The sequence below is a fragment of the Eriocheir sinensis genome, chromosome 3, assembly GCF_024679095.1.
Source record: "Eriocheir sinensis breed Jianghai 21 chromosome 3, ASM2467909v1, whole genome shotgun sequence".
NCBI classification, from domain to species: Eukaryota; Metazoa; Arthropoda; class Malacostraca; order Decapoda; family Varunidae; genus Eriocheir; species Eriocheir sinensis.
This window is the reverse complement of record NC_066511.1, coordinates 13,635,677-13,659,944: the sequence shown is the minus strand read 5'-3', so window position 1 is coordinate 13,659,944 and position 24,268 is coordinate 13,635,677. Positions and strand designations below refer to the sequence as shown.

General features: G+C 37.7%; 1 protein-coding gene across 10 annotated transcripts in view; it reads right to left on the bottom strand.

The window, feature by feature from the left end:
- Positions 1–24,268, bottom strand: part of LOC127005350 (sodium channel protein 60E-like) — a 215,815-nt gene that overhangs the window by 71,497 nt on the left and 120,050 nt on the right. For 8 of the 10 annotated variants that reach the window (XM_050874196.1, XM_050874155.1, XM_050874170.1 and 5 more), the window contains 8 exons: positions 22,546–22,665; positions 19,388–19,707; positions 17,624–17,698; positions 14,219–14,394; positions 13,381–13,564; positions 10,066–10,311; positions 9,239–9,397; positions 7,772–7,876 (listed from right to left, as the gene is read on the bottom strand). In XM_050874196.1, coding sequence (XP_050730153.1) covers positions 7,772–7,876; positions 9,239–9,397; positions 10,066–10,311; positions 13,381–13,564; positions 14,219–14,394; positions 17,624–17,698; positions 19,388–19,707; positions 22,546–22,665 — 1,385 coding nt within the window. The remainder of the gene's footprint in view (positions 1–7,771; positions 7,877–9,238; positions 9,398–10,065; positions 10,312–13,380; positions 13,565–14,218; positions 14,395–17,623; positions 17,699–19,387; positions 19,708–22,545; positions 22,666–24,268) is intronic. The other 2 variants (XM_050874185.1, XM_050874187.1) reach the window with 2 other exon arrangements.

The following is a 24,268-nucleotide window of genomic DNA, read 5'->3' as shown; positions in this document are numbered from 1 at the left end:
CCTGCATCCGTCACTAACGGCATCCTCCCCAGATGCAGGTGCATCGTGGAAGCCTGCCGCGAGATCGGGCTCACCAGCAAGACCGGATTGGGGTTGAGGCTCGCGCCCCGACCCCGACCTCTACTTTTTAATTTGTTTTTGGCAAAGGATAGTTTTTAGTGAGGGGAAGAGGTGCAAACCCCTCCCCCCAACCAGCCCAGATCAGGGGCTGGCCTGACTGCTTACCATAGGGCAGGGACGCAGGACCCATGGGGGGATTAATCCCCTGGTTACCCAGTCCATAAAGTCCAGGGCTTTTACAGTAAACCCTCTATTAAGTCAGCACAATTGGGCCTTGCTAAGTGAATTTCCATCTTATGGGAAGGGAATGGTCTCCTACCTCTCTCCCCCCAAAAGAAACTATGACTGCATACAGATATGAGGTGTAATCCAAGCATTGCGAGTGTAGTGCGGCGACTATGCCTGATGAACGAGCCTCCCATAACCCACTTAGCCAGCGGGGTACCTCTTTGGTCGACTCGGTAAGGAGTGGCTCTCCCGTCACATTGGTCGCGGGTTCAATCCCAGGCAGCCAGCGAATAGCCTCACCTCTTCTTGATTAATTTTTTGTGTGTTTCGAAACACACAGAGGGCGTGTTGGGAGATAGAGGAAGTAGAAAAAACTCCCCGGGGCATGACACGAGGACCTTTTGGTAGAACATAACTGAGCATGGATGGCAATGAGCAGTGTCTGCTACTTTTAATTTCAGATCTCCAGGCACTCAATACATCACACTAGCGCAAACTACTTACCAATGCAAACTTACCTCTACAAAAGCTGAGTAAAGAAAATATCAAACAGCTAATGAACATGACTACAATCAGCTGGTCAGCTGATATGTGAGCACACAGGCAGTTGGTCAGCTAGTATATGTATACAAATGACATGCAGTCTGGGGGTCACAGTGACAGTGTCTGCCACTTTCTTTTTAATCCACTTACCTTTCTCCATCACCCCTCAAGGACCCTACAGCCACAGAATGTAGTTATGTGGTTGTAGTACATGACTCCAGACTGGAGGCTGCAGAATGCTTTAACCTCAGACCTTCCTATCATTTCCGATTGGGGTAGAAGGAATCTTGTGTCCTTCAATGCCTCAAAAACTCAATTTCTCCACCTAGCAACTCGACACAATCTTCCAAACACCTATCCCCTATTCTTCGACAACACTCAGCTGTCACCTTCTTCAACACTAAATATCCTCGGTCTATCCTTAACTCAAAATCTTAACTGGAAACTTCACATCTCCTCTCTCACTAAATCAGCTTCCTCGAGGTTGGGCGTTCTGTATCGTCTCCGCCAGTTCTTCTCCCCCGCACAGTTGCTATCCATATACAGGGGCCTTGTCCACCCTCGTATGGAGTATGCATCTCACGTGTGGGGGGGCTCCACTTACACAGCTCTGCTGGACAGAGTGGAGTCTAAGGCTCTTCGTCTCATCAGCTCTCCTCCTCTTACTGATAGTCTTCTACCTCTTAAATTCCGTCGTGATGTTGCCTCTCTTTCTATCTTCTATCAATATTTTCACAGTGACTGCTCTTCTGAACTTGCTAACTGCATGCCTCCCCCCCTCCTACGGCCTTGCCTCACACGACTTTCTGATCAAGCTCATCCCTATTATGTCCAAACCCCTTATGCAAGAGTTAACCAGCATCTTCACTCTTTCATCCCTCACGCTGGTAAACTCTGGAACAATCTTCCTTCATTTGTATTTCCTTGAACTCTTTCAAGAGAAGGGTATCAGGACACCTCTCCTCCCGAAGTTGATTTCTCTTTTTGGAGACTCCTCTGTACTCTATTCAGGAGCAGTAAGTAGTGGCCTTTTTTTCATTATTGTTTTTTTTATGCCCTTGAACTGTCTCCTCTGCTGAAAAAAAAAAAAAAAAAAATAAATAAATAAATAAATAAAATAACATCAGTCATACAATGACCTATTTTCCAGGACAAAATATGGACATTTAATGATGTATGACTGTGTATACACTTATATACACCATTCAGAGCCAACTGGGGGCAAGTATATGGTTTCAGATTGAATCTCATCTTTCACGGCCAAAGTTGTGTGCACAACAGCAAACTTCCTGGAATGCACAACACTGTGTCATCCAAGGTGGGCAGTAATAACTCAATGTATCTGAGAAAGGTGTTCGGGTCTCCAATATACAACACAGTGCTGACTAATTACTACTTCCACTTATTTTTGGATGTGTCAATGGCATGCTGCCATGCAGGGTTTGGATGTTCTATATGTGGCACTTTGCCAACCAAAGACTACCTTTTTCTGATTTTCTTTTTTTATGTGTCAAAGGCATGCAACTATGTCACATTTCGATCTCCAATAGATGGTACATTGCTGACTTTACAGTAATACTTCCTTTTCTCTGGCAGTTGTAAAAATAATATAAATAAATGAAAACATACAAAGATAATATTTTTCTTGTTTTGCTGACTTATCTGTAATTCTGACAAAAAATGCTGACTTGTCAGAGTTTTGCCTGGCTGCCAGGCGGCTAATCTGACTGGGTACATGTTTTATCAGCTGGGCTGCCTGCACCCCTTTCCTCTATCTGTTTATACGTTGAGGCTTACAATCACCATCGCCATACAATGTCAAAAGATCATCATCATCATTGGTAAAAACTTACCTTGTTGTTGTTGTTGGTGGTGGTGGTGGTGGTGACACAATGACGAGTCAGGGACTCACGGGGAGGCAATGTGAGAAAGCCTCACCACCTTGCTGTCTCCTCTAGCCAGCTGCCTTTTCCCTTTGCTCTTTTTCACTGTTTTTCATCTTCACTATCACTTTCTACATGGAATAAGCTTACATACTAATGGCACTTTCTTCAATAGTTTTTCTTATTCTATACTAGGAAGAGTACAGGTGCCAATACCGATCCTTGAGGCACTCCACTCTCTACAATTCTCCATTCTGATTTCCTGTCCTTTACCACTGTTCTCATCTCTCTTCCCCTTAAGTAGCCTTCCATCCAGTTCTTCATTTCCCCTTTCAAACTTCCTTTATTCTTCAGCTTCCATAGTAGTCTTGTATGTGGAACTTTGTCGAACGCCTTCTTCAGGTCCAAGTAAACGTAATCAACCCATCCGTCCCTCTCCTGTATTTTGTCTGTCACTCTTGAGTAAAAGCTCAGTAAGTTAGTTACACATGAGTGCCTTTTTCTGAAGCCATATTGTTTACTTGTGATTATATTATGCTCTTCTAGAAATCTCATTCATTGTTTCTTTATCACTTTCTTACATATTTTACATACCACACTGGTCAATGATACAGGTCTGTAATTCAGGGGTTCTTCCTTTTTTCCACTTTTGAATATAGGGATCACTTCAGCCCTCCGCCACTCCTTTGGTACTTTGCCAGTTGTTAATGAGCATTTAATGATATCATATACCAGTCCAACCAGCTGATCTCTGCATTCATTCAATATATGTATAACCTGAGACTCTGTCCAGTCCTACTACTTTCCTTTCTTCCAGCTCCCCCATCATTTTATATATCTCCTCTTTAGTTACTATGACTTCTTCCATATGAACATTTAACTTGTTTTCTAGTGGTTCGTTGAATTATGATTCTTTAGTAAAAACTTGATGGAACTTTTTGTTTAGTAGCTCAGTCATGTCTTTAGGATCTTCAATTATCATATTCCCATCATTCAATCTTTCTATTGTTTCCCTTGGTTTGACTTTTCCATTTATGAATCTATAAAACAGTTTAGGTTGTTCCTTGCACTTTTCAACAATATCCTTTTCATATCCTTTCTCTTCTTCTCTCCTTATTTTCACATATTCATTTCTTGCTATCTTAAAATCTTCTTTATTCCTTTGGTTTTTATTTCTTTTCAATCTCTTCCACGCTTTGTCTCTTTTTTTCTTTTGCCTTAGCACATCTCGCATTAAACCAGTCCTTTTTTCCTTGTATTCTGGTACAAATTCCATAACTCCTGATTTATATGCCTCCATGAAAATAGCATACTTTTTGCACTTCTCTTGTTCTCTTTAACTCATCCTAGTCTAGCTCTCCATAGTATTTCCTGAGATTTTCCACGTCTGCCTTCTTATAGTTTAACCTGTTTCTTTTATATGATTCATCCCCTTCACTTCCTTCCTCCTCTGTTTCCATCTCTATTATCACGTGATCACTCTTTCCCAGGGGGCACCCATACCTTAATTTATTCATCAAGTGCATTCCATTTGTTAACACCAGGCCCCGTCTTGCCGGTTCGTCATCGCTTCTGAATCTCGCGTTTTCTTTCACCCAGTGCATCATCAAGTTTTCCATCATCAGTCTTAAAAATCTTTCCCCCAAGCTGTTTTGCTACCTCCACTTTCAAATATCTCCCAATTTACCTCCTTACAGTTAAAATCACCTACTAACAAGACTCTTTTGTTCGCCTTGAGTAGTCTACTCAAACTCTGAATGGTATCTTCAATCATGGTCTCATATTCTTCTTTACTCCATGAGTTAGTTTTAGGTGGTACATAGGTTGCTATTATCGTCATCACTTCTCTGTTTTTGTTCTCCAGATTTACACTCACTATTTCTGCCTTTCCTTCTCCATATATTACTGTTTTCACTAATAACTCCTTCCTCGTCATTATCATCACTCCCCCACCGCCTTTACCCTTTCTATTCTTCCTCAATATATTGTAGTTTTTATCAAACACTATTTGGATGACCTCATTTAGCTTAGTTTCCATTAAGGGGAGGTGCCGCCAAAAATGGGTATTTTTCACTATTTCAGCCAAATTTTAAAAGTTACTCCAAAAAATAGCTGAACATGTCACACGTTCCCTGTGAAAGTTTGGCAGCTGTACGATAATTTTTTCCCTTTCAAAAAATTTGATTTGTATAACTAATTTCATGGTCCCCTCCCTGCAGAAACCTCCCTTTTCTGTAGAATACTCATATATGTTACATTTTGCCTTCTTTTGTCCAATTTTTCCACTTTTTTATGAAAAGCGTGTCATCATTCATCTGGCAAAATTCTAGTGGCAGCCAGCAAGCCTCGGAGAGTGTGGGTGAGTGAATCAGTCAATCAGTTACTTAGTGCATCGTGAGCGTTCCTTAGAAGTACATTTATACTTGTACTTTGGCAGGTTTGGACACCTAGGAAAAGAAAAGAAGCCCAAAAGAAAAGAAAGTGACAAAGAAGAAGAAACAGGAGGCATTCACAGAACACTACAGCCGATTGAGCTGCCAGAGCGGTGTGTGTGTGTGTGTGTGTGTGTGTGTGTGTGTGTATTTACCTAGTTGTAATTTTACAGGGCCTGGGCTTACGTTCGTGTGGTCCTGTCTCCATATCTGTACTTGTCTAGTTTTCCTTAAAGTTGTGCACACTTTGCCTTTACTACTTCCTCACCTAGTCTGTTCCAAACCTCTATGTTTCTTTGTGGGAAGCTATATTTTTTTTGTCTCTCAAGCATCTTCCTTTTCTCATTTTTTTTACTGTGTCCTCGTGTGTTGCTGGTGTTTCTTACTTCTCTTAGTAGCAACTCTTCGTTATCTATTTCTTCCATTTTATTCCAGTTTGTAAATTAGTATTAGGTCTCCCCTTTCTCTTCTTTGTTCTAACATTTGCAGGTCCATTTCGTTTAACCTTTCTTCATATGACAATCCCTCCAGTTCTGGAACCATCTTCGTTGCCATCCTTTTTATGCTTTCTAGTTTTTTCACGTGTTTCTTCTTATGGGGAGACCACACAGTTTCCGCATATTCCAACTTTGGTCTAATCATAGCGGTAATCATCTTTTTCATCATATCCTTATCCATGTAGTGGAATGCTATTCCTATATTTCTTACCATTCTATACGTACCTCTGAATATCCTATTTACATGACTCTCAGACTGTTGATTATCTTGTATTGTCACTCCCAGATTTTTCTCTTCTTGAACTTTTAATATTTCTCCAACTCCCATTCTATATGTCCACTTTGGTCTCCTTTCACTCATTCCCATTTCCATTACATGACATTTCTTCACATTAAATTCCATCTCCCATTTCTTACTCCAATCCCAAATCTTATCTAAGTCCTCTTGCAGAATTTCAGTCTTTACTATTTCTTATGTGTCTCAGCAATTTCGCATCGTCTGCAAACAAGCTCATGTAATTACTTACTTTCTCCGGCGTATCATTTATATATACTAGGAAAAGTATTGGTGCCAGGACCGATCCTTGAGGCACCCCACTATCTACATATCTCCATTCCGATTTCATGTCCTTTACCACTGTTCTCATTTCTCTTCCCTTCAAGTAACTTTCCATCCATTTTTTTATTTTCCCTTTCAATCCTCCTCCATTTTCCAGTTTCCATAATAGTCTTGTAAGTGGAACTTTGTTGAAAGCCTTCTTCAAGTCCAAATACAAGCAGTCTACCCATCCATCCCTCTCCTGTGTTATGTCCATCACTCGAGTAAAAGCTGTTTGCTACATATGAACGCCCTTTTCTAAAGCCATATTGTTTTTCTGTAATTATATTATGTTCTAGAAATTTTGTCCATTGTTTCTTTATCACTTTTTCACATATTTTACAAACTTAACTGGTTAATGATACTGGTCTATAGTTCAGAGGTTATTCCTTTTTCCCGCTTTTATATATAGGTGTAGTGTGGCGACTATGCCTGATGAACGAGCCTCCCATAACCCACTTAGCCAGTGGAGTACCTCTTTGGCCGACTCGGTAAGGAGTGGCTCTCCCGTCACGCTGGTCGTGGGTTCAATCCCAGGCAGCTGGGCCAGGCAGCCGGGGAATACCCTCTCCTTGTTGTGATTAATTTCTCGTGTGTTTCGATACACGCAGAGGACGTGTGGGACCAAGAGAGTAATAGAAAAAAGAGAATAGAAAATTTCATCATTAAATAGGGACCACCTCAGCCCTTCGCCTTCCTTCCGCCTTCCTTCGGTACTTCACCAGTTGATATTGAGCACTTTATGATATCATATACTGGTCTGACCAGCTGATTTCTGCATTCTTTCAATATAAAACCTGAAACTCCACACACTGTGTGTGTGTGTGTGTGTGTGTGTGTGTGTGTGTGTTGCAAATTGTTTTTTTTCTGAGAGTAACATCCGCTCAAATTTATAGGTAGAAAACTGTAATACTTCCTATCAAACTCCAGTTATTAAAGCAGGAATAGTATAAGGATAAGATTATCAAGGTATGGTGCACAGCTGTCTAAGGAGAACTACTATTTTAAAGTTTATGGATGGAGAAGGTGAGAATTATCTGTACTGAAATTCCATATAATATTGACTATGGATGTATAAACAGCAATGGCAAAAATAAGACAAAACATGTGGTCACTGCATTAATGGTTTAAGAATAAATGATGCAAATATTTCTCTATTGTCTTTCATAAATGTTGAAAAGACAAGGAAATTACCTCAATTGATCATGCATTATTTTCAGCTTAGTATTCTACTGTGGGGTTCCTCAAGCACTCTGTACCATCTGCCTAATACAGAATTTGGGTCATATTTATAGTCAATAACAAAGATAAATTGAAATCTATAACACTGCAGGTGTTAAATACAGCCTATACTTCATCTCAGAGAATAGAGAAGTTGTCATATAGTTCAGAAATTGGGGAAAGGAGCCCCCATCTCATGTCAATGGAGCTGGAGTCAAGGTTGTTAACTATTACCATTAAATTCATTAAATTCATACATTAAAACTATCACAATTTACATTAAAACTACACAAAGAGTAAGTCACTTACCACTTGAAAGAGGGCAAGATAAGCATATCCCACATGATCAAAGTTTATCTTACTGTTGACCCACGTGTAGTTCTTCGCAAAGCAGTCAGTTTTATTTCCAACAATCTTGAAATAAGCAATAATAGCATGTTAAATTCTCAGGTTGTAGAGGCCGACCTACTTAACTTGACTTTAAAATTTTAAACAACATGACTTTTCCATGACTATACATATATGATGCTATTAGTTGTTGCCTATAATATGTGTTGAGGGCACCCCTTACCCGTGGGCATAGGCTAGTCAAAAACTGTAGGGGCTGCATATTTTAGGAACACCACAAACAAAAGAATGATACCGGGTGAAAAACATGCTTTGGTAACTGACTTAACCATGAAAATGAGATTAGATATAATAAAAGTATTAAAGTATGGATATCTATTTTACTATATGTATGTTCCTTTCAATTAATTATTTAAGAACTTTTTATCAGAAACACACTGAAAAGATACTGAATGATCATTATCAATATAGAATATGGGCAAGTGTTGGCGCTGAATAATTTTCTGCAACTGAGAGCCTGTTCTTTTAGGATATAGCCTACCTGCATCCTTAACCCACCCAGCCTATGCCCTTCATAATGTTGACAGAAAGTGGTCTGTCCTCACCCTCAGGGCCAGTCACAACAAAAACAGTATTGAATGAATGAAAATCTGATATCTGGGAAATCAAGGTCTGGAGAATAAAGGGTCTGCTGTAAACACTTTTCATAAATACAGTTTGACTTGTTTCAGGAAATGTATATCTACTGTACAATATAATTTATCAAAAACAATACATAATACGCAAGTTGTAACACCTGGAGGAGCTTCTAGTCCACCAGAATATAGTCCTTGGATCATAAGTTTTTGACAGAAAAGAAAATGAACCTATTTTTGAGGGAGAGAAAATTATAAATTCTTGCCTGCAAAACTCAGGCAACTGGGATATTTGGATAAAAGAAATTTGGATAAATGAACTATTAATGTATGTGTGGTGTAGCAGTAGAATGGTGGAACAGGTTTGGCAGTCATGTGGTGAGTACCAATACAACAGATATCTTCAAGAACAGGGTAGATAATTTCATTAATAGTGAAGGTAGGTGGAGTTAGGTTTAATGGTGGTGCCCTGTACTGACATGCCAGGCTCTTCTCTGTTTTTATGTAATATTGGACAACTCTGGTGTTTGATACCACAGAGTATGAATATGCCTGACCTAAGTGTAAATGTTTTGTGTGGCCATACTGACTGACTGGTCTGGTTATTCCTTCCCTGATAGAATACCTTTTTGTCTCTGAAAACTCAAATCCCCTACCTTCCTTTTATGGGAAATGGGGTGTTGATGATAAATGAACAATGCCTAATCTACAGTAATACTCAATATGTAATAACCCATTGCTTGGATAAAATAGTGTGAATTAATGGCAAAGCTGACATTCAAAGTATACTAACCTTTAGAGGTAGAATTTCTCCAGTGTGGTCTATACACTTGTAAAACTTTCCCCCAAACATCTGGACACCCATGATGGAGAAGATGAGCCAAAATACAAGACACACCAGCAACACGTTGAAAATGGACGGGATGGCGTACATGAGAGCATTGACCACTATCTGTCAGGAAAAAAATCAGTCATGGTTCTCAAACATGCATTCAATCAAATACAGTAAAACCTTGACTATCTGGCCCTTGGTATCTGGAAACCCCAAGTATCTAGCAAAAATCTGAATGGCCATACATTAAAAAAAATTCCAAGAAAAATTGTTGAAAACTACAAATATCTGACCAGCATAAGACCTGAAATACCCGTATGTATGTAAGTATATACATACATAATTGTAATCAGGAGATGCATTTCTTAGTGTATATTAACTGTGTAAACATGTTTAGAAGAATGAAATTTCATAGGGAAGTTTCAAAATATACCCCAATTATCTGGAATTTCAGCTTATCTGGCACCTCTGAATCCCTGCAGTTGCCAATTACTAAAGGGTATACTGTACATGCATTCCTGGTAAATTACCCTAAAAGCCTCATATTCAACATTATTTTTGATTAGTTCAAGAGCTCTCACTGATTACAGTAAACAAGTAACAAAAATTTAATGCAAAGTGTTATATGGGAATCACAAAATCTTTGTCCAGAAAGTACAGGTCCAACAATTATTTACTGTGTGAAAATATAAGTTTTATTCATCCACTAGCCACAGGAATGCTGCAATATTTAGATTTGTAGCTAGAACAAAATGAAATGAAACAGTGGCTGACTGTAGAAAAGTTACCTTCATTCCTTCCCAGCGAGAAATGGCTCGCAGAGGCCTCAAGGCTCTCAGTGTTCGAAGACTGCGCAGAGCAATCAGGTTATCTTGCTCTATGAAGAGACTGCACATGGACACCAGGACAATGAAGCAGTCCAGAATGGTCCACACCGAAGTGAAGTACTTGACAAAGCCCAAAGCAATCCACTTCACAAACATTTCAATGGTGAAGAGGATGGCGAAGGCCAGATTCAGATAGCTCAAAACCTCCTGTGACAAATGAAAGTAAAAATTAATGGCCAAGTTTGTGAAGATAACTTACAAACATCCAATGGGGGAAGTTAGGAATTATTGCTCTTCCTTTTTACATAAATATGTGAAACTCTCTAAGTTCAACTTAATACCTCTTCATTATATAACAAAATTGTTCATGAAATAAAGCAAAATTCATGTGGGGACTGCTGGTGGACTCAGAAGAGAAGAACTGCAATGTCAACTGAAACTGGAAAACACAATCTACTTATTACACTTGCCTACATATACAGGCAGTCATTCAATGGAGCACATGTACACACATAATTTAATATATATATATATATATATATATATATATATATATATATATATATATATATATATTATATATATTATATATATTATATATATATATATATATATATATATATATATATATATATATATATATATATATATATATATATATATATATATATATATATATATATATATATATATATATATATATATATATATATATATATATATATATATATATAAATATATATATATTTTATATATATATATATATATATATATATATATATATATATATATATATATATATATATATATATATATATATATATATATATATATATATATATATATCCCAACCTCAAGTTCCTTCAATTGCATATTCTGCTTCCATGATGACAGAAACATGAACCTTCATGTGCATTCAAGGCTTCGACTGCCACTCAGGCATAACATGGGCAGTAACTTGACGCACATATAAACAACAAAGCCAGGGTTAGTCAGTCAATAACACCGCAAGCAATACATCAGACATCACAATCTAAAATATGTATAATGTAAAACAGTAAAATGCTGTTTGATTCTATTACATCATGAAAATCCTTGCCAGCTGGTTGTAAGCATTGTGTGTAATTGCTGCAACGAAGTAGAAAAGGACTGGAGCCACCAGGTGACCATGGTCCATTCCTTGGTGATCAAATCGAGGAAAGAATAAGTTGCTGAAGTTAACTTGTTAACCTGATCAAATTTAAGGAAAGAATTTTAGGATAACAGATCTCTATGGCTGGCATGGTATTGAACACTAAAGAAGAAACTGTAATATAAGGACTTTTCTTTCAGTTGTATTATTCCTAGCAGTTTACTGTTTTAATAAATGTGTTGTGGAAACAGGGTGTATAACAATCTTTGATACAAACACATATAGACTTACAGAGAAAGCTAGATTTCGTAGTTCCCAGTTATCTGCAATGGATTAGAAATATGGTGTGTGTGTGTGTGTGTGTGTGTGTGTGTGTGTGTGTGTGTGTGTGTGTGTGTGTGTGTGTGTGTGTGTAATTCTGTAGTGCAGCAACAGCCTGATGAGTGAGCCTCCCATAACCCATTCAGCGAATGGCTGACTCGGTAAGGAGTGGCTCTCCCATCACGCTGGTCGCGGGTTCAATCCCAGGCAGCCGGGGAATACCCTCTCCTTGTTGTGATTAATTTCTCGTGTGTTTCAATACACGCAGAGGACGTGTGGGACCGTGAGAGTAATAGAAAAAGAGAATAGAAAATCTTCGTCATTAAAATTCACCCATGACCTGAACATGAGCTAGACTCGTCATCGCCAGCATGTACCCTCCCGATTAGAGCAAGGCTCATTTGTCGATCTCTGGGTGCTGCTGACACTTTCAAACACCACACACCCCATCACACTTGCTGAAGGGGGACAGTAACCACTCCTTGTCAGTGGAAAAATCCCGGCCTGAGTGGGGCTGAAACCTCTTCCTACCAGGCCGAGAAGCCTTGAAGCACAGAGATTTAACACTGAGCTACTGGAGCACTGTGTGTGTGTGTGTGTGTGTGTGTGTGTGTGTGTGTGTGTGTGTGAGTGTGTGTGTGTGTGTTTTCATTTTGTGTGTGTGAGTGTTGGTAATTTCAAAAGCACATGTTAGTACTTTGCTGCTGTCATTATGGTGTGATGACATATCATGTCAAATATTTTCATATTTTTCATCATGGTAGTGTTTTGCATTTCTGTCTAACACCTTGGCCCCCCGTAGTATAGGCAAGGGTCAACCACTACTACACCGACAGCCTAACAGCATGATGGCCCTACACATTGTAAAGTCTTCAATGAAGTAATTAATCCTGCATCACTGCTCCTTTTCAAAATTGCTGTAATTAATTTTCAATTAGTTAAAAAATGTCATACAAAAGTTTGAATTAAATTAGGTACAGTAATCTTGTTTAAAAATTCAGACTTCCAAATTGGTCAAAGTGTAATAAAATGTATCTGCATGTGCTAAACATTCATGGTGGTGGAAATGTAATGTGGAATGTGTCTTTATGTGATGGATAGTCATAACAGTAACTCTGCTTCAAGTCACAGGAGAACACTGATCTGATTGAATTTGAGATATTAAGAAATAAACAACTTTATGGGGAGTTTCAGAACCTTTAAAATTGCTGGTGTTACTCAAGCCTCAATTATTAATACAGGCTAAATAGACATAATATTGGCAGTATCCTATGACTTGAATACAAAGTAATTCAAGTGATCAGATTTGTATAGGAAAATACATAATTACTGCGACTGACAAATATTTCAGTTTTGTGTTACGAATGGTACTGAGTGCGTAAAGAGTTTGTTTTGTGCGTTGTGTGCAGTGGTATGTGTACATGTGAATATACACTCCATGCTGTGGTGAGCGTGTAGATGTGTTGACAATACAGGTAATGAAAGGGCTTCAAGGCCCCCAAGCTATAGTTACAGACAGCAGCAAAGGACAAGAGGCATTCAGAAGCAAGTGTAAGGTACGAAGATAATATCAATAAATACCCGTCTCTCCTGTTGAAGTGCAACAAAACATGTAAACATATTGTTTAGTATGATATTCCAACACTTTGTCTACCATCAACTACAACGTCAAAAACAGGTGGTCTAAACAAAAGTGACCTCTATACAACATCCTATGAAATATTTTTACAGTAAAAACTATCTTTAAAACATCATACTACTGATGTGCCTATCTAGTGTTCTAGTGTACTATAAGAAATACACAATAAACATTGTCCTTTTACCTTCAGTTCTGTTTTAGAATCCAAATGGACATCTTCAAAACATAGGGTAACGGATGAAGCAAAAATCAGGATGAGAACAACCCACTCAAAGTAGGGGCTGTCAACAACATAAAGGCACATTTGTCGCACCCGATACCATTTCTTGTACAGCCTTGTTTCAGTGAAGAGGGCACAACAATGGACTCTGAAATAAGATAACATGAAAACGAAACAGTCACTGCAAAGTCAAATAGCCAATTACTGCCTATTTGGCTTTCACTAATCAATTTCATATTCTTGTCAAGGAAAATTTTCATTAAAGGTCACTCATGAATATCACAGATAAGTCTATATTTTTCTAACAGATTTTGATATGATTTTAAGAATCTATGAATCATTTCCATTGCATTTTTTTACCCCATCCCTTACAGGAGAACTGTCAGTTTACGAGGATCCATCAACTAAAAACTACATATATGAACAAACAGAACCGCACCTTAACCAAATGGACAGTAATGTGTTGCCGATAAAGTAATAACCTTTCGACACTCAGTTAGTAAGCTATATCCTTTTGGGTTTGCTTAATAAATAGTTACGGAGGTATTTGATATTCCCTGAGCTACAGCTTTGTTTGTAGCTATTAATTAAAGTTATTTTCTGCAAAATTGAGTCAATAAATATAAAATAATTAAGCTTATGATATGACCTCATCTGCCAATCACATATTCTGTTTGGAAAAGTCATTTTTCATTGTAAACTTCCTGAAGTCTCTCTCTCTCTCTCTCTCTCTCTCTCTCTCTCTCTCTCTCTACTGTGGGCATTATTTATCAATGTCAATACAGAAACAACAAAACCTCACCTGTCAAAAATTTGCTTTGGAAAACAGTCCGCTGGTTCCTTTGCCAAAATCTGCTCTCGTTTGAATCTTGGATCATCATCATCCTTCACCCCACCTGTTATAGTGTCTACGTAGTTGACAACTGCACTCCAGCTTTGTGTCTTATTTAATGCTGTTGGCATTTCTTTCTTCACTTTCTAAAAAAATAAAATTAAGGGTGTAACAATAAACAGAAAATTTATTTGATAAAATTCGCAGACAATGTATTTTGTGGAATTTATGAGTCCAGGTTGCTTCTATAGCTAAGTATATATTTAAACAATATTTAAACAATAAGCTGTGAGGTGATTATTTAAAGATGATGAGAAAATTCCCCTGAGCTAGGTAGCTAAGACCATATAGCTCTGGTAGGGTTATAAAAGTGCTACATCTTTCACTGAGAAGCCACTGTGAGTTGAAATTGAACTCGCAACATCTTGGTGGCGAGTCCAACACCATACTCGCTGAGCCACCTGGTCTCTGATTTCATTATCTAAAGTTAATCTATCTTTCAAAAAGTCAACGGCATTAATGTACAAGTAAATATTGTGATTTATGATGAGGAAGTTTAGGCATTAGATAAGGATTCAGAAAAGTGACTTTCAAATGGTGAATTGTAAGGATGTGGGATTATGGTATGGATAAGGAATGCATGAAAAGTGATAGGGGCATTAGTGTGACAAAAAATGGTTTGGAAGCTGGGAAAACTGTAGAATTCACCTTCAGAGCTTCATTCTAGATAGATAGGCAGATGAATAGCCAGATTAGAGAGAACGAGTGTGGCAATCAGTTGTGTGTGAGGGGAGGGGATGCCTTTGGACGTCAATGGTATTAGATGATATTAGTGGTTCAAGGCGCAATAGGAGTTATTAAGTGCACAAGAGGGTGGATGAGAAATTTTGGCACTGTTGAAGAGAGGAGCAAGATGTAGAAAATAATGACTCAGGACAATGTGTCAATAGAAGAGAAAATATATGATGAGTTTCTATGAAAAATCAACACATTATTGATTCATGGAGGGAACCAGGTGCCAGTGCCAAATTTCATGGTTAAGTTACTGTCCCCTCAATGGAAAGATGAGTTCAGTGACATAGCAGGTCTGCAGTGCGGGGATACAGAGCAGTTGTTCCATTATTTTGGAATGTAATTCCCTTTTAATAGTACACTCACAAAACTCTCCCTATTATTATTCTTAATATGGTATTGAGTAGCAACACTTGGTGATGGTAACATTCATGGTGGACTATGACCAGCAGGGCCAATGAGAGAAATATTTTACTTTCATGATGCTCCAGAGCATATTTGCCCAGGTATTCACAAATTTGTGATATTTTTTTTCCTGTAGCCTTCATGATGAATTCTGTACTGTTGCATTTTCACCCAACATTTGTCCAGTCTGTACTAAGGCTGAGCAAGGTATACTGTTGACTGTATTTGCATTTTTATCAGCACACTGTGCTTTGTCATTAATCTGCACAGGTAAGAAAGAAAAGATTTAGAGGCTTTAGATATATCAATAAGCTTGAGAGGCTAAGTTAAGCAGGAAGGTAAACTGTATTCTGATCTATCAAGGTTCATTTTAATTTTTATTTCATGATCCAGTGTTTGTTAAAGCTTCATGCACCACTAGCATTTATGGTAAGAAAATGGTGCTGCAGTGCTTGATGAGGTATATGGATCATGCAAGATGCAGCATGCCACTTATAAAGAACATTGCAAGAAGTCCAAGATGATACAAAAGGTGCATAACAGGCACTTTTTGTATCACCTTGGGTAGGAGATTATAGACTGTAAAATAATCTTCATTACTTTTGGGGCACACTTTCTGTTACAAAGACCCTCACTAGTAACTAGGGATTGTGTATGAGGAAAGTAATTATATAAATGTTAAAGTGTTTTCTAGTAAGTGAAGTACCTCAGTATTTGTGATGAGTAATGTTACAAATTAAAATATTTCTGACCTATGGTAATCTTCAATGAATGTAAGAATAGGAAGCACTTGAACATTTATAGGATTGATTTTCATGGACATAAGTTCCAAGTAAGAAGTGTGCCTTTGTGACAAAGAAAATATTCCCAAAAGAAGAGAAAATTGTTTACAACATATATTCTGCTTCAACATTTTTTTTTTCCTGTTGAAGACAGTCCTAAGTTTTTTTTCTTCTTAAAGATGATTATAACTTAATTTCTTGTGATGTCATTTATATATCACTGAATCTACAAGATTGGAAATTAAATTTCAACTTCTACATTTAAGAACAACTAGCTGTTAGTTGCAAATTATGATTTAGTAAATAATCTTCATGGTAACAGCAGTCATCCTATTGGGTACATGAAGGCTATGTTGAGATAGGGCCTTGCATAAAAAATCAACCACTTTCTTTTCACAGCTTAGCCTGCAGTTTGCAGAAAAGCAGCATCTGGAATTTTTTTGTTCCCAGCCTGGTCTATGAGAGTCCAAAGATCTATATCTTTCCACAAATAGGGATATATACTCTGTCTCCAATCATTTGATCAGATAAACAAGAAGTTTTCTCTATGTAGACATCCTTTCCATTTCAGAACTGTAACGGTTAATCCAACTATCATTGAGAGCACATGTTCTGTCCATGCTTGTCTATTATTTTCAAGCAACACTGACCCCTAACCTATCTTGCTAAAGACAATAAATCTTCTGTTGTCTTCATCATATTCTGTGAACATGGTTATCACAGACCAGTCTACATGAAAATGTATATGAATACTGACTATACATCAAGGATTTGTTTTAGTCACTTATGTCATATATTCCATCATCAGCACCTCAACCAGTTTTGAGATTTTCAATGGGCATGAAACTTTATCTACTGAAACCTCTATATCACCTCAATACCTCAATAATCTGCTTTGCTGTTTTGAAAGATAGCAGATTAGGATCTGAGTAATGTTTTACAGTTATCTAATTGCAATAAATACACCCATGATGATTCCAGCATTGCATCCCATTTGGCAAATGTTTCCTTTAGTTGGGGTAACCAAGCTAAAAAGTTTACATGAACAAACTTTCAAAGACAAATTTTGAAAGGTATAGACATGTAACTGTACGCATACATTCTTGTTAGTTTGGTGGCAGACAAGAAAAATTATAAGGCTGTGAACATATTTATAGTGACAGTATTAGTGCCATTTTGACAGTTTCTTACAGTTTAATTGGTGAAATTAGTTTTAAAGCTCCATAAACTAGGACTGCAATGTACACTCACAGGTGAACACATTTACAATATATTTATCATACTTGTGTAAGACAAGACTTTGGCACCACACAGTGACTAAATTGGATGTTACTCCCACAATGTGATTGGCATCTTGGTGAGATGCTAATCGGAGACAGGACAGAGTCACTCTCACCTGCCAGTGTTTTCCCTTAGGGCCCCCATTGGGCTCTCCAAATCTCCCTTTGGCCTGAGATCTGAAGCTCACCGTCTGAAACAGTCAGTATCCTTGAAGTCTGACACAATGTCAAATTTCTGATTGCAGGGCCAACTGAGGATCCTGTAATACTTTCCAGGAAAATACTCTAAGGCTAATAAAGGTTACCATTCTAACTGCATACACAACTTGAAGTTATATTTGGAAAAAAGATAATAATAAGCATTGGAAATATGATTACCTAAAAGAGAAAGAGTAATACTAAAGAAAAACATTACCATTCTACTTAATATTTTATAAATATAGCAATATAAATGGAGATGATTTTGACAAAAAATAATATAAGCATATATGTATGCTCCAGCCACTGACACAAAACATGCCTATATTATTATAGCTATTCATGCATCCAATAGTATGTATAAATTAAAATATAGTTTGAAAATGCATATGAAATAAGATGATTTCCCAAACATAACACAAGGAAAAATATGTATTTTAAATCTAGCAGACCAATAACATGTAAATAAAATTCAGCACTCCTGAACATAACAGGGAATAAACCAATGCAATGACATTCCATGCATGCTTGGGTTATAAAAGTTGTCAATTCTAAAGATCTCTTAGTTCCAGCCACCTATTTCACATTTCTGCTATGCCTTACTTCCTGTAAGGTGCTCTCTTAATCCATAACTTGTGGTATACTTGTATTGCCAGAGTTCCAATTTATCACACCTCCACAATCTCTGCATGTCATGAAATATGAGAAATTAATCCAGACCTGGAAGGGGTTTCCGGTGTCAGGGATCGAACCCACGGCCAGCCAGATGGGAAGCTACTCCTCTACCACTCTGGCTAAAGAGGTACCCCAGTGCTGAGCAGGTTTTTGAGGACTTTCCTCATCAGGTGGGTCCACTACATACTGTATATCCCACTATTTCTGCAGTCTGACACACTCCCTAGTTCTCCTTCCTCCTTTGCAATCTTCACTGTGCTCTAGCTTGTGTCGCTATTTTGTGGGGCTGTTTTTTTTTCTTTTTTTTTCAGAGCTAAGTGAATCTTCAATGTGCACTGCTGGATATCACCGCCTGCTCTGTTTACTTTCACATTTTCTGTTTTTGATGTTTCTGAAGGATAAAGTAAGTCCCACAAGAACATATCATGCTGATTTACAAATCTGAGATCACAGCAGTAAGACACAGACTATCTGAACATACAACAGGATTTCCCTGCCTCTTCCCCCTGACACACACATATCCACTCAGTCACTCACATTACATATATTATAACTGTTGGAGCAGCTATGATTGGTAATTGTGGCAATGTTCTGATGAGATAGAGAAAAGACTACAAGAGGAGAGGAGAGTTGCTGGAAATGGTAGATGCATTGTGCTCATGAATCACTGAAGTCATAATGATCAACTAGTTTAGAATTTAAGATTAAAAAGGTTATAACTATTATTTTGAATCATCTAATTAGGTATATTAGTTATTTAATTAATAAAATAAATAAATTCATAAGATAATATAAACAAAATTGAATACATTTTTAAGAATAGTAACTGTGGTATAAATTATCATTGAAAATTATCAGTTTAATAAGATTTAATTTGTTGGAAAGTACTGAAGAGAAATGCCATACCTGTAGCAAGGGGCAGATGGAACAGTTTTCACGTCATTTACAAAACTTACCTTTAAAAGCCTGGCAAACATATGAAAGATCATCAAATGAAAATCTCTTACCTCTTCTAACTTCATCTTGGGAATGTTTCCATCAGACAAGTTGACTTCTGATACACTGTCCTCATTATTGCCTCCCTCCCCCTCAGACTCTGGTAACTGCAGCTGGTGATAGTCGTGCTCATGGCCGTACTCATTTGAATATCCCTGGCGATACTCCCCGACGGGATACTCTTCAGAGGGGTAGTCATTGGAAGTAAACTCTTGATAATGTTGGCCACGGTATTCCTGCTCTTTAGTTTTTGGAGGAGGGCAGAAAGCAAATGGACTGTCTTCCTGATTAAGCTCAGACAGTTCAATAATTTCTGGTCGATCATCATCCCCTGTAGAATAATATCTCAGTCAGAAGTGATTCTTTGCCATACTATGACAGCTAAATTATATTCAAAGATTAAACATGTTCAGAACAGTGTTTAGGAAAAATCAGCCATGTTTCAGTCAGCTTTATATAATGTTGGGTGGTTTCAGTTTCAACTAAATTGGATTAACACAAAATGTCACTTTTAAACTACTAGCTCACTTCGCTGCCAGAATTTAGCTGTTATTCTCATCAATGGAAGAACAAACAAAAGTATGTAAAATTTATACATACTCAGATTTTACCAGTGACCTAAAATGTTAATAAATTTCAGTCTCACTTGTCACACCCTTATTAGTGTCACTTCACATGTTATTGTGGTCATTTTACTTTTTCTCAGTGGTTTGTTTGACTGACTTGCCTCACTGCCAGTGTTTTTTTTAATTATGTCTCTACTTTGATTCCTGTTAAATAGAATGTAATCATGTTGTATGGAAAATGTGTCCAAAATTTAGGTTTAATGCTATATATAAACTCTTATTTAGAATCATGTCAAACAGAGGGTCTACTGTACTCAAATTAATGGTACCTGCCCAGCCCTAAAGGCAGGTAAAACAAAGTTCCATCACCTGAGTCTGCTGTGGATAAGCTAATAAACTGGACAGACCCATGAGGTGCTGTGGGTGTATGCGGCTCCATGGTGGCAGATAAACTGTGACAGTGCTGTGTGAAGGGCTACATTGGAATCTTTAGTCGACTGTAGTTCAAGGCGCAGTGGCATGGACAGCCATGGTGAGAAACTGGATAGCAGGAAAGTGCCTTCCAGAACCCGAATATATAAACATATACCTGTGCAGCTCCCAGTGCAAGGATCAGAGGAGCCAGAAACCCAGAGCAAAATAACAAAAAAAGTAAAACTTAGGCAGTTAGAGAGGCCAGACTTATTGAGTTTTTCTGTACTTGTTGAATAAGTTCTACCATAGTTGATGGCTCTTTTTTCACAAAATGAGTATCTGAAAATTGCCCTGCATCTCATACATGTAGGGTTAAGGTCAGGGTAAAGGGTTGCCTGCAAGCAGAGGTTTGGTAATGGAAGTAAATTGGACCAAGTGGCAGTGTTCATAAGGAAAGACCGGCGAGGGGCAGATGGGAGCAAAACGAGTCAGTCAAGGCACTCAGGAGAGGCAAGCGAGAAGCTGGGAGCAAAATGGGCCAGGTGGCAGTGATTAGATGGGGAGGCAAGTGAGGAGTGGGCAGGAGTAAAATGGGCTGGGTGGGGATGCTTAAAAGGGGGGACAAGTGAGCTGTGGGCAGGAGCAAAATGGGCTGGGTGGTAGCACTCAAAATGGGAGGCATGGTGTGGGGGCAGGGGTGGGCAGGAACAAAATGGCCCAGGTGGCAGAGCTCAGAGGAGGAGGTGAGTGAAGGGCGATTTCAGCGAAATGAGCTGGGGAAGGATACTCAAAGGGGAGCTGGGAGAGGAGTAAATAGGAGCAAGAGAGGTAAGTAGTGGTGCAGGTGAAGGGGTATTTTATCAGAATAGGCTGGGTGACTGTGCTTAGAAGGGGAGGCAAGTGTGGGAAAGGTGAGTGCAAAATGGGCCAGGTGGCAGTTGAAGATGATGATGGTTTAGGATGTCAGCTGTCAATGTGCTTTCAATAAGGTCTCCAGCATTAACCCATGCACTTTGGCCAAGAGGGCGATTGCTGCCCTCTCAGCATGCAGGCAGTGTTGATAAAGGAGCAAACTTTGGGCTTTACATCAGTGCCTTGTTTGGCAATTTCAGATTAACACATCATAACTTTCAGGCAAAAAACAGCACCCAAACGTTGTCAATGAATGTCATATGGCCATCTCAACAAAAGAATGTACAACAGTAACGTCCCTGCCATATCCACAGGTTAAATTAAAGATTTTGATTTTGTTTCAGTGCTTGTTGTCTAGGATATAAGACTAAAGAAATGAGATCCAAGTCATCACTGTTTTGTTACCAGTGAACCACACACACACACCAATCAAATGAACAATAGTTATTTTCAGCACTGGCTCCACAATCATTGTTACAGAGCAGAATTAATCAGGTTTTACATTCTAAAAAAGTCACAAAATTAGCCAAAATTTCTGGATGTGCCGAATTATGAAATCAAGTGACAATTCTGAAAAAAAAAAAAAAAATAAAATAAAATAAAAAATCATCAATCTGATAACTCCTACACACTACAATTCAGGAAGCCATATTCTCAAAGGCAAGCTATGAATACTAATGTCATTGTTATTTATATTATTGAATACTACTAATCAATTGAGAAAACTGACTGACCAGTGCTGTTTTGTATAAATTACATAAAGCTACAAACAACGGAGTCTTGTGCATACTACTGATCCTGGCAAGGTAGTCTTGGGTGTCTAAAGCAGTAAGTACTAAAGTTAATAGTGTATACTATTATGAAAATGTGTATCTATTGCTTTTATCTAAGAAGAAAAAACAGGTAAAAAAACTACTCAGTAAAACCAACCCTTTAGAATAGATTGTAATGCTTACAATGATATATGTGAAGAACAATGTTATGGAATATGTGGAATGGCAGGGATAAAATGTGTTTGAAGTGCATGACATATGCAAACATACATTAAAAACTATTGCATTTAAAATGCAAAAAGTCAAAAGGACTTTATAGAAAGTCTAAACTAGAATAATAATCGGTAACTCTCAATAAAACTTAACAAACAAATTCTCCGGGATTGCATGTACATAATTAATGCCTCTAATTCAAGACAACTATTTGAGCATATTTCGCAAAATTAGAAGCCGTATGGAACATTACACAATTGCAGTGATTAGTCTACATAGTGGTCAAGCTACCTTGATGGCACTGCTGAGCCGTGTTACCTTGAAATTTTACTTTCTTTCCATTTACTACATTCTTGTCCGTATGTCCATTTTCTTGAGGTGGATCAGCCAAAACGGTTTTGGAGTTCTGGTCTGAATTGATGCACAAAAGGTGAATAATACTGTACATATGAGTAAACTAAATCAATTAATAAACAGACTATAAGGTCAATAGCCTATAACTACTAAGGCTGCCGATGAAAATGTTTGATTAATTAATTTGTGAAATATATTAACCAATGAAGTAATGAAATACGAGTAAAGTCCTCATAAATTGAAAGTCTTTGCTAAGCAGCAGACTTATTTCCAATCCATAGAAATGGCATAAAAACCTATTGTTTATACTAAGCTTATAAAAATATTAATAGCACTAAAAAACAACTCCCCTATTGTTGTTGAATACTTATTTTTCCCTAATAGGCATGTTCATAAACTTAAGAGCTTTCAGACAATGATTTGGTAAGTAAACTTAAGAGTATTCAGACCTTGTATGGTAAGCCTATTGTCATGGCTATATTGTATGTAAAATCTTGTCCTACAATGACATAAACTCAGGGCAAGGAAAGTGTATGGAGGTACATCTTCAGTATGTGTAAGTGTCTTTTTCGTTCTCATAGTGAACACATTTGTTACTAAAGTATAGTACAAAAATAAGCTTCAAACAAATTCTGGCTGGTCCATTAGCCAAAGCTACTCTGTCCTTTTCTAATTCTGAGACTTTCTGAAGAAAACATGTATATTTACACATGACAGACAATGTACCAATAGGTACAAGTGGGAAAAAAAAAAAAAAAAAAAAAAAGAAATCATGATGAGTACCTCATAAATAACTCTTCTGGCAGAATCAAAGGCATAACTATATGGACATTTCAGAACTTTTGGATAAGTATGCGAAAGCATTCCATCATTGACGTCAATGTTGGAAGAAGGAAGGTTATGGCAGACAGAGATGGGGAAATGCAAATGTAAGGTATATATTGAGGTGAACACAGTAGGAGAATCATTGAAGGAGCTTTTGTACCGACCCTTGTGTATGAACGCCAAATGCTCGTTTGGCATGTAGGAGAAAGATCAAGAGTGAGAGCACCTGAGACAAGTGTGCGAAGGGTCTTGTTTACAACTTAAAATTCTGGAAACATTTCACCAAACATATCAATTTCATCAGTGTGAATGAAACACATTGTTGGCATGAAAACATCTGAAAGCTATAATGGTCCTCTTCATAATTATGTAGTGAATAGATGCTACCAAGCAAAGACATCTTACTCGTCCATTTTATTTACCTTATAAAGTTGGCAGACTAGTTTAATGAGATGTTTTTTAAGATGAATGGATTTTTTTTTCCTTCACCTATCCTGAATAAAAATTCCAAATTCCCTTTCCTCTTCTGCCTCTGTGATTTGTCAATCCCCAATGAATAAGTTAGTGACAGAGTCTTTGTACTTTAAGCCATTTCCAATAGCAACATTTTGTTGAACTAAATATAATTTCTCACACTGGCTCCATTTGTACATCATCTATGTTGTCACAATATTTTACAATCCTCATATTTTTTTTCTTATCATCTGCAAACAGGCTCATACATTTTACCATTCCATTCACCATGTTGCTTGTGTGCATGGGGTCCCCATCATTCACTGCTAATACAGACCACAAAACAATGAAAAATTATGAAAAACAAAATATCAGAGCCCAT